The sequence below is a fragment of the Penicillium longicatenatum genome, assembly GCF_028827895.1.
Source record: "Penicillium longicatenatum strain IBT 33135 chromosome Unknown contig_2_segment0_segment0, whole genome shotgun sequence".
NCBI lineage: Eukaryota > Fungi > Ascomycota > Eurotiomycetes > Eurotiales > Aspergillaceae > Penicillium > Penicillium longicatenatum.
The window spans coordinates 272,972-291,343 of NW_026643120.1; the positions used below are offsets into that span (position 1 = coordinate 272,972).

Consider the following 18,372-nt stretch of genomic DNA (forward strand, 5'->3'; position numbering starts at 1 on the left):
AAGCCTCTCTCTCATTGGTGCTTGGTTGGATCCCAGGTCACGTTTCCTCTCGTGTTCGGTTGTCTCGGTCCGTTTTCGCTCTCCTGCCCTCCTATGTGATCTGCATGCTTGGCAAGGTTCGTCGTCGTATCTTGTGCCGTGTAACCTTTCTTAAAATTTTGGAAGTTTCTGCGCCATCATGGTCCTTATTCCAACCAGGGAGTATATCAATTATATATATATGCTCGGCTAGGGGAAGTCATAGGTTCAAATCACCCCCCGGCCCACCGGGGGTAGAGAATTCCTACCCCCGTTCTCACTTTTCTCACCCAGACTCCAAACTACTCACCCATATCACCCGCACTCACCCTATTGTGAAACTCATCGCCGCTCTAGGGTGACACGGGTGATGAGGGCTTTTGGAGAATTGACCGTGCGGGGTATGTGGCTTGAGTACAGATGAGCGGACGGGAAGCCCTGTTCTCCACACCCTATGGTCGTATATACTGGTTCATTGTTTGCATAGGAATATATCTTAGTCTGTAAATGTAGAAAGTCAAGAGTAAAAGGAGCGTGCGGCTAAACAAAACAGGTATGTAGCGAACCTAGTCAGTGCGGAATATATGATGAATAGTTGATCTTATATTGGCGGTGATTTTAGATAGCCACGGAATCGGGTCCGTCAAGGCATAAACGCCTCCGTTTGGAAAGTTTCGAGATCTTCTAATGAATAATTAAGTCAAAGCAACAAAGGTCGGTTCGCGTGATAAAGATGCGATTAACCTACCTCTACTACTTAACAGATAAAAATCAAAGGTAGGCGGTCCCCTTATAGGAGTCGGCTAAGTGCATCTATCTGAATCCATAGTGATATAGACTCTGAATGATATCTCGACGGCTTAAAATATAAGATTTCATGAGTCTTATTATCAAGGAATGCGGGCTTTCTTAAGTGCTACTTTAATTCTCACATATAGGAGGGTCTATAATGAATGGTTAGGAGGCAATCACTAGTTAAGGCGCGCTAAGGCATGATTGTTTAGTATAGCACTTGCTAGGCTCCTAGGACTAGTATAGGAAAATCAAAATGACTATACGGAAACACCAGGGTTATTCTTCACAGCACCACGCACAACCGTGGTCTTTTTGTTGTCCCCCTGGATTACACCATATCGGACAGGTACGGTGGAAGTTTGTTGGGTTTAGTACATCAAAGTTCTGATTTAGCGTCGTTGGTCGCTTTTTGCTCCTGTGCGTAGTATCAGGGCCCCTGACCCCTGACCTATCGCTCCAGCCGTAGCCCTAGCCAACGGACAGTGCTGGCCGGTGGTGACTCTTCTTAGCTCTGTAAATACCATACAGACAAGGTATTCACAGGTTCCCAGCCGGCACCACATGGAGGTGAGAAGTCATCGCCGGCCGCATTAATGCAACAGTAGCGTGGAAAAGTATGTGGACGTGTGCTATTCCTCTTTGATTTCATACGTGGCGCGACAGCTTTTGGGCACACTGCACTATTCATAGATTGGCTGTGCTCTTGTTTGGCCGGTTGCGATGTCGTCTTCTGGTTGCGCGTTGCGGCGTCTGCAGCGTCTTAGGAAGAAGAATGTTAATGCTGCGATGATGAGGAGACCGACTATAGTTATTGGGAGCGCGATAGCTAGCTTTATGCTTGTAGAACTTCAACTGTTTGAGGAGCTTGTGTCTGCAGTATCGGTTGGTGATTCTGTGGGGATACTTTGGGTCGTACTAGTAGTTGTTTCTGAAAAAGAAGAAGACAATGATGACGATGACGATGTTTTTATTAGTGTTGACGACGATGAGGTTGATGTGAAGGCCGTTGTGGTGGTTGATGAAGTCGATGTTACTGTAGGCGTGATACTCTCTGATTCTGGTTCTGAGGAGCTTGTAAGGTGTTTTGTTGCATCAAGTCGAGTGTCGTCGTCGCTGTTTGTAGTTGGTGTGTATGGTACGTATTGTTGAAGCTCACTTGATGATGGTTTTGAATATTCTGTACCCTAATTTGTGGTCGACTTGGGTACCTCTGAGTCTAACTCATTTGCTGGGTCTTTTGTTGGTGATGTTCCTTCGCTTGTTGGCGAATGTTCTTCAACTTGGCCAACCGCCATTGAGTTCCCGATTTCTAGAATGAAATTAGGATTACGCCCGAGTCGAACCACGCCAGTGAGAGTCGCCTCACCTCGCTCGACTACCTGGATGATATGCTCCATGGCATCCTTGATGGTCGGTGAATAGGAACACGCGGGATCTGCGGGCGGATTGGTTTTAAGAAAAGCTGTTCGAGGGATAAAGACGAGGGGCACAAAGGAAAATGGGGCTGAGAGGTTGTTGTTCGAATGAGTATGAGTTATCGCATGCGCTTTGTTCGCTCTCGAAATTATCGCTGGGGTATACTGTATGCTCCATAATATGCTTTGATTGTGGTTGGAGGGAATTGAAAACTTGAAGTAAATACTGAACTGCGGGATGTGAAGTGCTGCAGCCCTCGAGTTCATATGACTGGACTCAAAGACAGTTTGAGTGCAGGGATACGACCGCTGAGTGGCTCCTGGGTGGGGTTCGCTGCTAAGCACTGCCTCGAGGCTAACAAGAGCTCGAACTAAGAGATGGGCGCGAAGGCAAGGCTACGGGCGTCGCGAAATGCTGATCCGCATTTAATTATGGGTATCAGGTGTACGATGAATGACATCTTCAAAACTACCCAACTCCTGGGTATCTGTTATCGAAAGATAAAATTTACAACAAAGAGCGGTCTCGTCATAGCCCTTCAAAGGCAAGAAAGAAAGAAAGAAACACCTCATGTTTGGTGAAGCTGACGCCGTTCTATAATTAATTCTCCATGAGCCACGAATCCTTGGGGGCGGAATGCAGGATCGGCGTCAACCCTAACTACTTTGCGTTTAGCCCCACGCAAAGTGAGGCTCCCCATTGTTGCTCAGACGGCATGGGGGACACTGATGAGCATCCGACCACCATTCTAACTGGCCGTTTCCGGAAGATCAATGGAATGTCAGACAAATAGCGCCCTCGCTTGACCCTCCACCCCCACCTGAAACACGAGGAGGGGATATCTCAGTGGAGTTCTGATTGTACTGGCCTCTGATCACGACTCGTGATTAACGGGGTGATGAAATACATGATTACAGCTGCTAGCTGTAATTGTACTAATTTAGAAGAATGACGAAACAGTCTATCAACCCAAGTTCCACAGTCCTGATTTGGCTTCACATAGTTGAACAGTCTTCCAAGACAAAGGTTTGTATATAGCCTAAGCGTAACTCCCGTTATGAGCTTCATAGAAAAACTAGTGATATTGAGATTTAAGCTTGAACTTGAGCTGCATGTCCTCCCAGATCATTCCGAATGATAAGAGTCTTCTACCAGCCTTGGAACTGATTGCCCATGTGTGAGAGAATAAGGAATATATCTGGAAAATACCACAATAGGAACACTAATTTGTGAATTAATTCAGTCAATTTGACTTGGACTGTACGGGTCTACAGCCCACCTGGAACCATGGGCATGGTTTCAGCAAAAGTAATTTTAATACAACTTCATCCTATCGTTTTCCAATTGCCAAAACTCTCGGTCCATGCCACCCACATTAAGCCTGCATAAACAGGTCGCTATTACAAGATCCAGGGCTCTTTGGGCGTCGACTGTCTAAGTTTGGATCATGTCACGGTGCAGCCAGTGTAGTGAAATACACCGGGGTTGTCCAGGTGAGAAATAGGTTAGCGCCGCTTTGGCGCCGCACGATGCAACATGTGAAGGCTGAATCCATCGCATCGAGGGCCTTTCCGGCTAGAGAACCATTGGGCCACGAGTTTCCATTTAAAATTAACTAGGATTTGGACATCTGCAGACGGTTCGTTTGGAATGCTGATTGTCGCAGAGATGACCCCGTACCCCGTTAGACTCAAATGGGGCATGATTGGCTCAATCTTGGCAAACTGAAACCGCCCCAACTATTAGCGCTTATGAGCCCACAACACTTATCACAGCCTCTTGAAGCCCAACCAAAGGTTTCCTGATACCCTCATTTTTAGTCTATTTGTATGCCCCTAGGCAGCTTCTTTGATCATTTACGTAGACAAGAGTCTTACAATTACACCTTTTGAGGTATGAGATAAGTTTTTCAATATGTGATATAGAATGATGTCCTAATAAGGCGGTAAAATAGCATCTTTTATCCTCTTCACATCGACAACTTTGCAAAGGCGTCGCTTAAGCTTTGATTATTTGCAAAAGTGATCCGGAAATCGCTGGATCTCTCACCCCAAAATACCAGATCTGGTCTTTAGACATTTATTCATGTTTACTTTCGTGGTTATCTTCTGAACGGCAGACAATGATCCTTTCGGCAAGACGAGCAAGATTTTATCAGACGGTGTTCTCATCTCAACGGGTTTTGTGACGCCTGCATTCATTTTTTGCTCTTTGATGGTGGATATTATATATGCGGACAGAAACCTTACATTTCACGACAATTGAGGGTCGGGATAGAGACATACAGCATAGCGGCTCAGTTGTTTCAAATGTCCTCTACTTTTGCGACAATTAGTTATTGTCTCCTGCCGCTCCTCATTATTGGTGCTTTGTCGGCTCGATTTCGGAGTTGATATCTGTCATTTTCATATTTTCTTTCTATTCGAGACGCGGAGGCTTTTGTGGTGGATAGCGTATCCGCTCCATTCGGCCACGGGGTCATTGCGGTTAGGGAGCTGTTGAAGGCGAAGTAGAAAAAAAGATAAATGAGTTGTGGTGAGTTGGCGATGAGGACGTTGGATATTAATGAGCTTGGCCAGCTTTAGCCTGTTATCAGGGCGTCGGCAAGGGTGATACCTGGTGCTGCTTCCAGATGTCCACACCTGGTCCAAGGTTGGAGAGTCCGTATCTGGCGTGGCCAACACATATGAAGATGGAGATGTTCCAGCTGCTTGAGGCGTCAAATAAAGCTATAAGGGAACAAAAAATAGTAGAAACCAGCAGTAGGGCGGCAAGGGAACTAGCGCGACGAATCAAAAAAAAGGAAAATTGGATGAACAAAAACATACAATAAGAAGTATTCGCTAGTGGTCACCCACCGAATTATTTACGTACCGGCGTGTGTCCTCGACACGGCCAGTAGTCGGGTGGCTGTCGCTAGGGTGAGAAATGGGTGAGAAGGGTGAGTGCGCAATAGTTGTATCCAATGAAGGGTTTTTAGTAGGCGACGATTGCCTTATCATAATTGCAAGATTCCTGGGCAGCGCTTATTGATATACCCCTGTTGAAACTTGGCACCACTGGCCCACTGTAGTTGTTGATATCACCCTCACACCTGACCATCTTCTCTTCTCTGCATAAGCGCATATTTTTCTTTCCTCACAACCCCAGGGGCGCATATGCATTGAACTGATCTTAATTCGGGTTCGGGCAGACTTAGCCACAATGCAATGAGAATTTCATTTCCCGGTTTCTTGTCCAATGAAAAACACAGCCCACGGGCGCGTTTGCAGTCTTTGCAACAACCCCTGCAATATTAGGCATTTATCTTCCTAGATGGCTGTCAGCTGCCTAATATAAGAGAAGAGGAAGTTCTCCATCCCCCAAATCACATGTTCGTTTCTCCTCTTGAATTATCGAAGTTCTTCTACCTCAACCACTTTCCCATTGAAATGGAGCCCTTGAATCTGTTCGTTGCCAGCCTCAATTTTACCCGGGCTGAAACTTTTAGCGCCGGCTTCTATAAATCAGCGGCTGACTATTCCCTTCCCTTAACATGGCTTCGGCAACTTTCTGAGTCTTGGTCATGGGATCAATGGTCTAAGGAAATTTTACAGTGGCTCTCACGTCCCGGTGAGTAACACAAAACAAAATTCAGATAGCTGCGGCTCAGTGACTAATACCTAGTCACAGACATCTTGGCTGTCATCACAGCCTGGTGGATTACTTTCACGGTAGTAGTGATTATTTTTCTCTGCCTGGGATTTGGTCCAGTCGGGATCGTGCCAGGTATAATGCTCATCTTTATACTTTATCATGGGTATTTTCCCATGGGTTGAGATTCCTATTAGCTAACAATGCGTGACAGGCTCCTTAGCAGCGGCTTTCCAATCGTGGATGTATGGTGGCTTTACTCCGGCGGGGGGCATATTTGCCACACTAACGAGTATGGCGATGCTTGGTTTACTAGTCCCAGGTGTCGTAATTTTGGCCTCTCTGATTGCATCGGTATTTGCAATAGCTGTGTGGGCGCTCCACCATCATAATGGGTAAATGTGAGGAGTCAAATACGCTTTGCTAGCTGGTTGAATTGTGTATCTACTTATTGCCCTCCCCCCGTGACTGGCTTTTGGGTGAATCACAGCTAGCACTTGTCTTGGCAACGCATATCTGGCACACGAATGGCGAGAGCTTTGAATTCTGTGAAGATTGATTGTGCTTGGATTAAAAAATGCTGGAAGATACGAGGCCTTTAGCTAGTCTTGCTTTGAACACCTAGAGTCTGTCCTCAATTTAAAAATCCAACTTGAACTATCATCAATCGGAGTGGTCTGATTGGTAATTCTGAAAAGTATGTCTACATATCAACCCTGAGATCAATGTGGACCAAACTAAGTCAAAAGTTCCCTCGAAATAGTGCTTCATTTAATAAACCTTCAAGTTATAGCCCTGGTGACTTACTCATGTTTATAGTTATGTAAATGAGAGGCCTTGTTTTCCAAAACATATCGGTTCACAAACCCGTATATACAATTTTCCGGGGGAGCACTACCCCTAGTCGTATCTTCATTCTAGAAAAATTATTCACTGCGCTTGGACGGAACAGACATTCGAGAAATCCGATTAAAATTCCAAGGTTTGCAGCCAGCGACGTGTGACTATTGATGAGAACTTGGAAGATTGCCATGAACACCTTCAATGTTGTCCTCAACTCTCAACATCACTGCCGCCCGGACGTTGAGGTCCATATAATCTCCTTGGCCCTGTCTGTTTGACTTTGGGAATTCTTACTAATGCCGTTATCTGCCCCAAGCTGAGAACCTTGTCAATTCAATAAGTTCTCTCAATTTCGCTATTTAATAACACCGACTTATTAGTAGTGACTTTAGGGTCTAGCTAGCTAATGAATGCATTCTAGTTCCACCTCTATAGCTTTTTAGGGGGTTATTTTTTTTTTACGGTAAGCTTAACATAGTAGGCTTAAAGGGCACATAGGGGAAGGGGGAGTAATATACTTAACCACTGTAAGGCTAATAATGAAATTCATTTTCGGTATACTTTTATTTGAATTTAGTAATTAATGGATTTTTGCCTATTGCAGAGCCTCCGAGATTCTATTATTTATGCAGAAAGGGTCCAGACAATAACGCGCTACTCCTACTTAAATTTATGGCATTAGTCCTGCTTAGACCTATAAAAACTGACTGTACGGAAACACCACAATTATCCCTTAGCAGCACCACGCATAATCATGGTCTTTCCGTTGTCCCCTTGAATTACACCATATCGGATGAGTATGAAGAGTTGCCTCATTAGGTGTCATATGTTCCTTTTTCATGTATGACTTAACGATTGGCTCTGGTTGTCCCGCGGGCGGTGCGACCCCTGCAGGTGGGTCTGTAACCTGTACGCCCCAAGGGGAACACATCAAACGAACCAATCAGGATGTAGAGAAATTAATTAGAGCCGATGCAGTCAACCACTATATATACCTGGAGTACGTATAGTGTTTGGTATTCGCCATAAGCTCGTCTATAATCCTGAGGAATCGGTTCGACAGCTAACACGGAAGAAGATTACATAGAAGAAAGTGATGCTCGCCGCAATCGAGGCTGCTAAAAAGAATGCTTCGCAAAATTCCAGTACGGCTGATGAGATTCACGGCGTCTTCTACTCCATCAGTACAACAATGTCTCATCGGAGCTCATGAGATATCCAACTCTTTTCTCTAGACCCGTCTCTCTTCCAGCATCGCTCGCATGAGTGGGCCCATGAACTCGATCGAAAAATATTGTCTCCATTGGAAGTTTTTCTCGCTGTTGGTTTTCGTTGGTCGTTTAGCCACATGTTCATTGAGACTCGAAAAAGATTTGACCTACCTGGTTTCATATGGTGTCACCATGAATCGGCGGAATACCGTGGCGAGTGAATGATACATCTCCATATACGAGAAGCTGTCATCTTAGCGTCAATTTTCTATGATCCAAATCATATTCGCAATCGGGATGACTCACTGCGAAGCCGGACACATTCGTCGTCCCTTGCCGAAAACCACAACTGAATCTGAGTGATCGTGCGCGAACCACCTTTCAGGCATGAATTTCTCAGGATCGGGGAAGATTGTTGGGTCCATGTGTACATAGTAAGATGAAGTTGTCACCGCTGCCTTGGGAGGAACGTAGTAACCATCGACATGAGCACCTGTTGGACCAACCTCTCGCGCAGGACCGGAAACAACTCCATGTGTTAAACGCATGGATTCTTTGAGAATTGCAGACTAAACACGGCGCCCATGTTAGCCAATTATTTAATGAACGAAGTCTTGAAATACGCTTACAAGATATGGGAGGTGGCGAAGGACTTCATAATCCGGTCCTAGGGTGCGAGAATCCGGCCAGACGTTCTTGAGCTCTTCATACAGCTTCTCTTGTAGAGCTAAATTGTTAGCTACCTGGAAGGTGGCATATGGGAGTATATTTGATAGGTCGATGAATCCACCCATCATGGTCACGGCGGCCTCGGCTCTGAGCGTGGCTCGTGAATGAGGCTGACCATCCCCATAAGTATTTTCTGTATGAGCATTGACTAGACGTTGCACCATGGAGTTTTTGCTTTTCGGTGTGCTTGGGTCTAGTTCGTGCTCGACAAGAGCATGCACGATCTGTCTCAAGTTCAGTCAGCCAAACACGCATAATTTGGGCAATGTGATTGGTTCCAACGCACATTATCGAGCTCAGCACCAGGTTCAAATGCGCTCGTCATGTATGACACAATTTTGGGAGGTGCCATCATCACAAAATTGCTGAAGTTTGGGAAGTTCCGGCGAAACCAGTCAACCCAATTGACTATAGAAGCAGTCGTAACAGCTAACGGATCTTCGAAGGTTTCATCTGCTAGAGATTGGAAACGACCTGGAACACTGCTGAATACGAATTCGTTCACAATGCTGAGAAAGAGAGAACGGTACCCAAGTGCGAGATTGCTGGGTTTCTTGGTTCGTGCGCTCACGGATAGGAGTTCGCTGAATCGCTCAACCTGCAAGAGTTTAGGATTCGATAATGATGAAACAAGGTAGGATCACTCACATTTCGCTTCACACTGGGCTCACACTGGTCGAAGAAACGCTTCGCGAAAAGCGATGCTACTGGCCGAAAGCGCGCCTTGTACTCTACAGGGTCGCCCATGTCAAAGAATGTTGGAACTTCGCCACCAAGGAAAGCGTAAAAATCGGGATCCTTAATGCCATCAAAGGCATTGGAGCAGATATCATGGTAGGCTGTTGGGTTTCGGAAATGAAGCTTCTATCGTAAGCGAAGATCAGAATAGCAATTTAGGTGAAACCATGCTTACTTCATTTGGCGCAATGCGCACTACGGGGCCTACATAGGACTTAATACAGAATATTTTGACCTCACATGTCTGCAGACCTTACCGTAGATTTTGTGCAGTTGTGTTGCATGCTCTAACATTCGCCCATCCTTCCAGCACTGGTGGTATGCGCGATACAACGTCGAGGCACCAGCGAGACATGGGCCAGGGTATCCAGCCAGACGATGAAAGTAGAGTCTGTAAATCACAACATAGATGCGGTATGTCAAAAACATCAAAACAAGGCCCACAAGAGTTACTTTGGGTTCGAATTTGATACGATGAAGTGAAGCCAGAGGAATTATCTTTAAGCCAAAATCATCGACATCGGATTTGAAGGAAGCCATGATATACTAGAGGATTTCGGTTGACGAATAGATCTGGGCCAAACAGCTGAAGGGTATGAAGAAGACGGAATGTTGAGCTTAGGGCTTGGTGAGGAGCTTGCTCAAACGTATCCGGAAATTTATAATCACAAAGTCTAATGCACCATTGGAGGTTGTTTTGGCATTGATTCCCTTCCTTGTTTTCCCTGCCGCCTCTCTCACATAGCGTGAGACTAGCACTTGCCCAAGAACGCATTTTTCGAAGTGAGTGGGAATATCCACCACATCTCTGAGTAAATGTGGATCAGCTGAACTGTGGAGAATAGAGCTAAGCGGAGACACCTGAAGTTTCGTTGTTCCAAGATCTACACCACGCGTCTCGATCGATCGATTGGCCCCTGCTTCGAATTTTATGGCTGCCGTGTATTCTGTAAATGATATCGTATTTTATAATCGTGAGAAATTGATACATTTGTATACATATTGATCAAGCGAACCTGCAAATAACGTGCCCACACGCCGCAGTCTACCCATACAACTCTTGGATCTGTCGTGCTTGCGGAAAAGGAAGAAAAGAAGGGAGCCACTACCAGGATTATGAGAGTCCGCTCTGGTGCAGGATAGATCCAGTGATCAGCGCTGGTGTAAACTGGCTGGGGAACGGGATCTGAACAGATCGAGCAAAACCCGTGAACTCAGTCGCCCGTACTCCGTACCTTGGCACATATATTTGGCCTAGCGCGAACCCTGTATTACTGCCTGTCAGAATACCTGTAAAATTACCTGTACAGAAAATAATAAACCTGGCAAGGCTCTCGAGGTGGAATGAGGGCCACGTCCTATGTCATTTTACGCAACTAAATATTTCAATTAGCGATGTCAAGATTCCAGCTGCTTAAGATTATAGTCAGAAATCTCAAATTTATATGGGGACATCCAAAGTGCTTAGGTTATCTTGATCATTAACATTTAATTGTGGCATTGACATTTTCTTTGCAGGGGAAATCTGATGTCCGCCAAGTGGGGATGCTTTTTCTGTTTCTTAGCAAAGTCGCTCATGGTCGTTTCCCAATATGCAAAGGTGTGCGGACTAGTATTTGGCGTGATATGCAGGATGGTTTACGAAATATCTGTTACGTATTCAGTCACTTGGCCGATTTTTCTGGTCCGATATATGTAGCCCGTTCCCTGTAAATGATCTTGGAATTGAAACCGAACCTATAGTTCAGCTAAACTAGTTCACTCATTATATCATGGCCTTGTCCATCCTCCGCACCCTTTGGTTCTCATACCTAGCTCCCACGAAGAAAGAGAGCTGTTTTCCTACCCCTTTGCCAAATCACCAGGACCTCTGCGCAGATTCCACCCAGTACACTGTCTGCATTATTCATCCTAATTCCAATGGACCGTCTCAGGTGGTCAGCCAGCCATTCACAGACCAGATTGGTTTACACGATGTTCCGGCAGCGACGGCCTACAAGCTTTTGACCATGGAAGTGGAGCCCACTCTTGACGACAATCGCCTTCTGAAGCCGGTCCGAAAAGGCACTGCCTCCCTTGAGAAGGTGTGCCAGTTCTTGCAAGGGCCTGCTCATAACCATGCGTCAAAGGAGCTAGGCTCAAGTCCAGTTTTCACCGTTGGAAACGGCGCCTTCATATTCTGTCCTGGGCTGGAAGACAAAGAAAAGGACCTATCGATGATCCAGATATACACAAAAGTCCAGCTTCAGTTCGGCAACGGCTTTTCCTCGACTCAATACTACCACCCTTACTCGTCAGCAGTCAAACCTGCTCACTTGAAAAGCTCCAGTCCCTTTCAGAGAATTGATATCAATACTGGTATTTGTTTGTACTCCAAAGCCTCGCTGGGGCTAGACCCTGGAAATGCCCAAGTTGTTGGCGACGAAGGAAAACCAGTGATTCCTCGCCTCCCTCACAACATTAAGCCTACCATTTACGAATTGGAGGCAATAATGAGGCTGTCTTCTGCTATCGCGGATACCGTCTCTCTTGTCGGTCATTCAAACCGTTCGCCAGAAACTGTGATCAGTATCAACATTGACATCCCCGACATCCAGTACTACTGGACCGCGTGCGAACTTTTCGAAAAAGGCCATGTTGACCTTGAATTCACAAAGGCCTGGATTGCAGCTATTGACAGAAGAAGAGGCCAACTTGCAAACATAATGACGACTGTACTCCGCTCAATGATTGTAGAACGCCATGTTGATGGTATCGAAATCAATATCACAACAGGTACGGAAGCAGTCGCGGAGCTGATAAAGAGCAAGCTTGACGCGGGGGAAACTCCATCTATGGAAGAGGCATTGAGTGTACTTAAGTCGCAGGGTCCAAACGCTGCGCGCTGGCGAGGCATGTTCAATAACATGGATCCCCGCGACCATCCCACCAACATGCTTGACTTTGGTCGACTTGTATACATATTCAAAGCTGTCAGATCTGCCCTCGAGCGGGAAGACACGGAGATTGATTGCAGTGGAAAACGCCTCATTATCCAAATTGACAACATCGCCGAGTGGAGGATTATGATGCGATCCAAGGACTTTTTGAAGAGATACTTCAAGAGTCTGCCCAAGGGTACCGAGGAAGACATCCTGATAGGCTTATTTCCAATTGAAAGGATCTTTCTTGCGGGGACTCATCGTTCTGAGCTTTACTCGAACGATACAAATACTGGACTACGTTTGGACGAAAGCAAGATCAACGTCAGCCCGGTAGATCTTGTCAGTGCTACGTACGGCCATCGCATGGGCAGACTTTTGGATAAATTGTGCCAGCAGGAGGGATTAAGATAGATTCCCCCTGTAGATTTTATATGACTGGTTGTTAGAATATTCAGCATCGGTTGAGAGTTATACGTAAAGAAAATATGACTGAGTGTATTTGGAGACCGGAATATAGTACCTAGGTATGGCTGCTTGGTTTTGATGTGCCACTTACTCGATGCCTATCGGTAAACTTGCCGGCGAGATGCCCCTTAATGTGGTGAACCTACGTCAGAATGACATGAAAAAAAAAACAATGGCCGAGTGCCAAGGTGGATAGACCCACCTTCCAGTACCTACTCCATACGATGGAAGAGTAAAGGATATCCATATACCCGACGGAAAGTATGTTTCGATTGTTCATGTAGTGCCAGGTGGGGCCGTGGTTCGTGGTGCATTATCTCATTCTCACTGGTCTACACCTGTAGACATGAATCTTGGAAAATCGCGCAACATGGCTAAGGTTGAACCTTGAGACTAGTCTAGATCAGATCTTCGCCATGTAGTTTTCTTTCGTTGATGCTTATGCATTAAACGAGGAGCTCAACCGGCTGTATTCTATGCGCGTTCGTACGGAACATTTATTTTGAATCACATTGCTAGGCAGTGTCACTGCATGATATTATTTTCAAGGAATGGAAACGAATCACAAATAAATCCTCCGGCACCTCCGGCGGAAGAATTCAACTCTGCCGCTAAGATTGAAGCTCCACTTCAGACTGAGGTGTTTGTCGAGGGTCATCCCGAAAGCGAAGTCTTTGCTCCACTTAAGGAGGAAACCTTCTGCTCCACTCAAGGCCTTCTGGATTTACGAAAAGGATACCAGAAACTTTACCCTCGCTCAGGTCGAACCTGTATAATATAATCAACGAGCGGTGAGACTTCGAAAGATCAGCGACGAGTACTCAATACATGGATCAACTCGATCCACGAGGACTCAACACTTTATCTCATTATCTTTTTCCGAACCTGTTTTTAGATTCTAATAATTATTCGTTGTCTGATTCAAGATCATTAATAAGTGAAGGAGAGTGAATTTTGCTCAGGCTCCAAGGGTACAAAATCCGAGACTTTTTATACGGTCGCCAGGTTCCAATGCATTATGTCAAAATTTGGAAAAATGGGCCAATGGCAACAAGCCCGGATTGCGTTGAGAAAATATGTCAAAAGCCGCAAGCCTATAAGACAGCAGGCTATCCATGCAGGAGACTATCAAGAGAAACTAAGAACTTCTACCCCATCACCGTCCGCAATAACAACGTAGAAGCCAAGGCCTACAGGGATTGGTTACAGTTCGCAGTTAGAAACTCAGTGTTTGATAGTAAACACTGCAGTAAGGCCCTGATTTTTCCGAGTACGTGAGTGAAATCCACGTATGAAGATAATTGGTTTGACTCAAATCGTAACCAGGGCTTTGAAACAGAGGTTAGCAAGACTGACATCAATACCGAGCGCTAGGTAATGGAAAATAACTTACTAGAGTTTCTCGACATTCGAAACATATGATTGCGCACGCTCTGGCCAACCAAGGAAGTCAAAGAACTTAGAGATTCTCTTTGATATATCGAGATCATTCATTCCAACCAGTGGGTAATAGATCTTGGTGGCGGGGTATGGCTTCCCAGCCTGGATCTCGTAGTTCCATTGCAACGGCAAGTTTTCCGGGCTTTCTGGTGTGTCATGCAAAGAAGGCGGACGATCCTTCATTCCCAGAATCTCCCATAATTGAACAGATAGGTCCAAACCCTTGGAGACGACCGGATCATTCTTCAGGCGGCCTCCAAGCGTCCAGATGCCCTCGACTCGCCCCAGCACCAATTCAGAAGTGTAACTGTACAACTTCAAGCGAGACTTTGGTGGATCAGTCATATCCCAAGAGATCAGACTGTCGGCGGCGTAGCTGGAACTCTCCATCAAGTACTGGTGTGTCAGGGCGACGGCATCAGAGCAGCCCATCATTTGACCGATCTGCGTCAGTGGCTCAGTGACGATGTCTTCGATGGAACGCAATGTGGTCAGATGCATTGCTGCAAGAACCGCGTATGCCTTAGTTGAGACCTTGCCACCAGCGGTGTCAAAGCCCAACATGTAACTGGATTTCCAGAAATTGTCCAAACTCGGATGGTTTGATTGATCATTTGGGGGACAAATTGCTTTTGAGATCACGCCAAAAATCTGAGTGTCGAATCCCGCTATGCCAAGGCTTCCCAGGTGATCAACAAAGGCAATGCCCGTGGCTTTGCTGTATGGATCTTTCTCGGTGCCTGAAAGAGCGCTTATAGGTTCTATAGCAACTCGAGCGGTGGATTCGCTTGAATTCCCCCTAAAGTTGAGGCTAAACTCGAGGGGCATACCTGCGGGCGTCAACATGCTCTTGTACTGCCCTTGATAGGGTCCAAGAGCAGGAAGTATATGCTGATGTAAAAAGAGCAGATACTGGTACTGCTCGTGAATACCATATCTGGCTACCTCAAGGAAGCGTGCCCAGCGTGGCCCCGCGTGTTCCCACCATTGAGCTTGGTGCTTGTCGAGCAAGGGAAGAGTTTGAGTGATAACATCGATCGGGGATGCCACTGGCCTTTCAAAGCTGGAGACTCTATGAGTGAAATTTTCGGGCGTGGGTTTGGTCATGATGCCGGATGAAAATGAAAGACAGGTGGATAAAGCAGTTGATGCTAGAGGATGTGTCGGATTTATTTCAAGCCGAGTTCTCACTTCATTCGAAAGAAAAAAAGCAAACAAAAATTCCACTGCTACGCCTATATCTATAAATTTACCTCGGTCGGAGGCATGTACGCCATAGTAATCCCTGCACGGGACGAGCCAATCGTGCATGGAAATGTAGATCAGGTTAATCGAGGGCATTACCATGCCCCACCTAGTGTTCGCCCACACGCGTCTTGGCAAAGTGGGTATATTCCATGCTGCTTTCCAACCTGTCTACGTAGGTGGAAAGTACTTGTGTTTGGAGTCCGAATTTACGTAGAAAATTACCTCCTTAGTTAGTTGGGGAAATCACTGTAGTAAAGATATACCTTCGAGATCTATATCGAATAATTGGTAATTTCTCTCTATCTGTTATCTTTCTCTACCTCGGCCTTTGCACCACTACCCTTGGCAAATAACTGAATAATCTTTTGTCATGGTCGTCCGTGTCCGGTTCTGCGCTAGTATGCGATTTGCCTCCGTGTTGATTTTTTTCAAAGCTCAGCTGAACCCCACTTACTCCGTAGTGTTCGTCCACCTGGCAAGCGTCTTAGCAGATCGCAGATCGTATTCAACTTCGTGCCATTTTCGAAGCTGCCTAGGTGTAAGTATTTGGAATTTGGAGTCCGAATTTACGTACAAAATTACCTCCTTAATTGATTCAAGAAACAAACGTACTGAACAAACCAACCCTTCGAAATCTAGATCAATTCATTAATAATGTTCTTGCCGTATATTTTTGCTCGAGCTCAGCCTTTGCGTCACTACTTTCGCAAATAACTGGATAATATTTTATTTAGTTGTGGATGCCCGACTCTGTACCATTACGTGTCTCGCTCCCTTATTGATTCGCTCATATGCCCTCTGGTTGTAGAATCGCTTTGAACATTGACTCTGCTGGGATGTCTTCAACATCAGAACTGCGCAGTCCACTTGGAGGCGATGGCCGTCCGTTATTTCTGGAATTTCGGTCTTCCTATATTTTCATTATAATGGTAGTAGGATTATCGTTATTTACGGTAAGGCTTATCAAGCTATTCTTCTTTCTTTTCTGCGTTCCCATACTAAGTGACTGCGACTCAATAGGACGTTTTCCTCTATGGAATGGTGAGTACAGCCGAAGCTAGCTGTCATCGCACCCGACAACATAATGACTCTTCAGATTACTCCTGTTATGCCAGACGCACTTGTCACACGAGCTGGAGTTCCTTCTCAAGATCGTATGTTACGAAATATTCTCTGGAGGAATGTATGACTGATTGTGACAGGTGAATATTGGACAAGTGTCATGCTCATCGCTGAAGCAGTAACCTGCTTTGTTTGCGCTCCCATCTGTAGCTACATGATTGATAACAAAAGCAGCGCCAAGCGTCTTTATCTATTTGGCTTGATAATGCTCATCGCCTCCATGCTCTTGTTTGCCTCTGCCAACTCACTACAAGTGTACATCATTGCTCGGATGCCTCAAGGTGCTGCGATGGCGATGGTATTTGTGGCCGGACTCACGCTCATCGTTGAGTGTACTCCGAAAGACAAAATTGGCTATATGTTCGGTTATATCGATATCTTTATGGTGGGCGGACTGATCTCGGGGCCTCTTCTCGGTGGCGCTATCTACCATCTTGCTGGGTACTATGCTGTCTTTGGGATGGCCCTGATACTACTTTCCATCGACTTGATCTTACGGTTGGCAATCATTGACAAAGCCACCGCGCAGAAGTGGCTGAGCACACAAGAGAGCGGCCATGAGTCCGGAGTTGAAAATACGAGTGTTACAGGGTATGGCTCCATTGAAAGATCTGCTCAACATAATGACAATATTGTTCATGACACATCAATATTTTGGCGTCTTATTCGGGAACCCCGGATTGTGATTTCAGCATTAGGCATCCTTGCATATGCTCTTTTGATTTCTGCGTTTGAAACCGTTAGTAACGATCTTTGGCGTCTTCCGAACGTACTTACTCACATTGCATACAGACGCTCCCGGTCTTCGTTGTGGACCACTTCCATTGGGATTCGCTAGGCGCTGGCTGCATATTCATACCAGTAGCCATGACTGCTTTTCTTGGCCCCTTATTTGGTACTTGCGGTCTTATCTGGATCCATAAACTTAGACTGGTGCTAACACATGGGCCATCTTTCTAGGGCGTTTTTCTGATCGATTCGGCCCACGAATGAACACATTCCTCGGCTTCAGCTTGGCCACACCTTGTCTGATCTGCTTGCGGGTCGTTCAATCCAATACCACGGAACATAAAGTGCTCCTTTGTGTACTGTTATTTTCAATTGGTATTTTCATCAATGCCGTCAACCCGGCTGTAATGGCTGAGATGCAGAGCGCTATCTTCGAGCTCGAAGAGAGCGAGCCGGGAATCTTTGGTGACAATGGTGCTATTGGGAGGACCTGCAGCCTTCAGCAGATGACCCAGTGCGTTGGGTTTGCGTTGGGCCCAGTGCTTGGAGGCTTCATTGATCATCGATATGGTTGGGGAGCTACAACCGTAGTTCTGGGAGTTGTGGCTTCAGCCGCAGCGGTTCCAGGTCTCTGGCTTTCAGGACCCAAATCTGAAAAAAGCCTCAATGATGACATTTTGGAGCGAGAGCCACTCCTCAGTGTATAGAGGGAATTTGGACATTAATATTCACCACAAAACACTATATTACCTATCCAGTCATTTTAATACCATCAGAAAGCCCAGACTTCAAAAAAATTGCTCGAACATTTTTATAGTCTCCCTCAATACTATTCAATCAGCTTATAACTCTGAGGCATTTTTTGTGGGATGCGGGCATAACCTAGTAGAACCCCTTCCTATAGAATAACCCTCCTTACCATGTGATAAGTATGGGGCTTGTTGCTCGATGCGTTCCGCCCGTATCGTTTGATGAGCCGTCTCATCAGTCGACAGGTCTGTAAAGAATTGATTGTTCCACTGGCTTTTCATTATTCTATGCTTTCTTTTTTATAAAAAAAG

At 45.8% G+C, this 18,372-nt stretch overlaps 5 protein-coding genes across 5 annotated transcripts; 3 read left to right on the forward strand and 2 right to left on the reverse strand.

Moving 5' to 3' along the window:
- Window positions 1–1,533: 1,533 nt before the first annotated feature.
- N7484_002624 (uncharacterized protein) lies at window positions 1,534–2,231 on the forward strand (the record flags this gene model as incomplete). Its single annotated transcript, XM_057113044.1, has 2 exons — window positions 1,534–1,892; window positions 2,138–2,231. 2 exons carry the CDS (start codon window positions 1,534–1,536, stop codon window positions 2,229–2,231), a joined length of 453 nt encoding a protein of 150 aa, XP_056973184.1.
- A 5,705-nt stretch (window positions 2,232–7,936) lies between these two features.
- N7484_002625 (cytochrome p450 domain-containing protein) lies at window positions 7,937–9,923 on the reverse strand (the record flags this gene model as incomplete). Its single annotated transcript, XM_057113045.1, has 8 exons — window positions 7,937–8,024; window positions 8,088–8,162; window positions 8,223–8,485; window positions 8,546–8,869; window positions 8,932–9,243; window positions 9,294–9,509; window positions 9,559–9,587; window positions 9,641–9,923. 8 exons carry the CDS (start codon window positions 9,921–9,923, stop codon window positions 7,937–7,939), a joined length of 1,590 nt encoding a protein of 529 aa, XP_056973185.1.
- A 1,232-nt stretch (window positions 9,924–11,155) lies between these two features.
- Window positions 11,156–12,718, forward strand: N7484_002626 (uncharacterized protein; the record flags this gene model as incomplete). Its single annotated transcript, XM_057113046.1, has 1 exon — window positions 11,156–12,718. One exon carries the CDS (start codon window positions 11,156–11,158, stop codon window positions 12,716–12,718), a length of 1,563 nt encoding a protein of 520 aa, XP_056973186.1.
- Window positions 12,719–13,988: 1,270 nt separating this feature from the next.
- N7484_002627 (aromatic prenyl-transferase) lies at window positions 13,989–15,319 on the reverse strand (the record flags this gene model as incomplete). Its single annotated transcript, XM_057113047.1, has 2 exons — window positions 13,989–14,100; window positions 14,166–15,319. 2 exons carry the CDS (start codon window positions 15,317–15,319, stop codon window positions 13,989–13,991), a joined length of 1,266 nt encoding a protein of 421 aa, XP_056973187.1.
- Window positions 15,320–16,296: 977 nt separating this feature from the next.
- On the forward strand, window positions 16,297–18,018 carry N7484_002628 (MFS transporter; the record flags this gene model as incomplete). Its single annotated transcript, XM_057113048.1, has 6 exons — window positions 16,297–16,413; window positions 16,481–16,501; window positions 16,557–16,614; window positions 16,663–17,321; window positions 17,375–17,477; window positions 17,543–18,018. 6 exons carry the CDS (start codon window positions 16,297–16,299, stop codon window positions 18,016–18,018), a joined length of 1,434 nt encoding a protein of 477 aa, XP_056973188.1.
- Window positions 18,019–18,372: the final 354 nt, after the last annotated feature.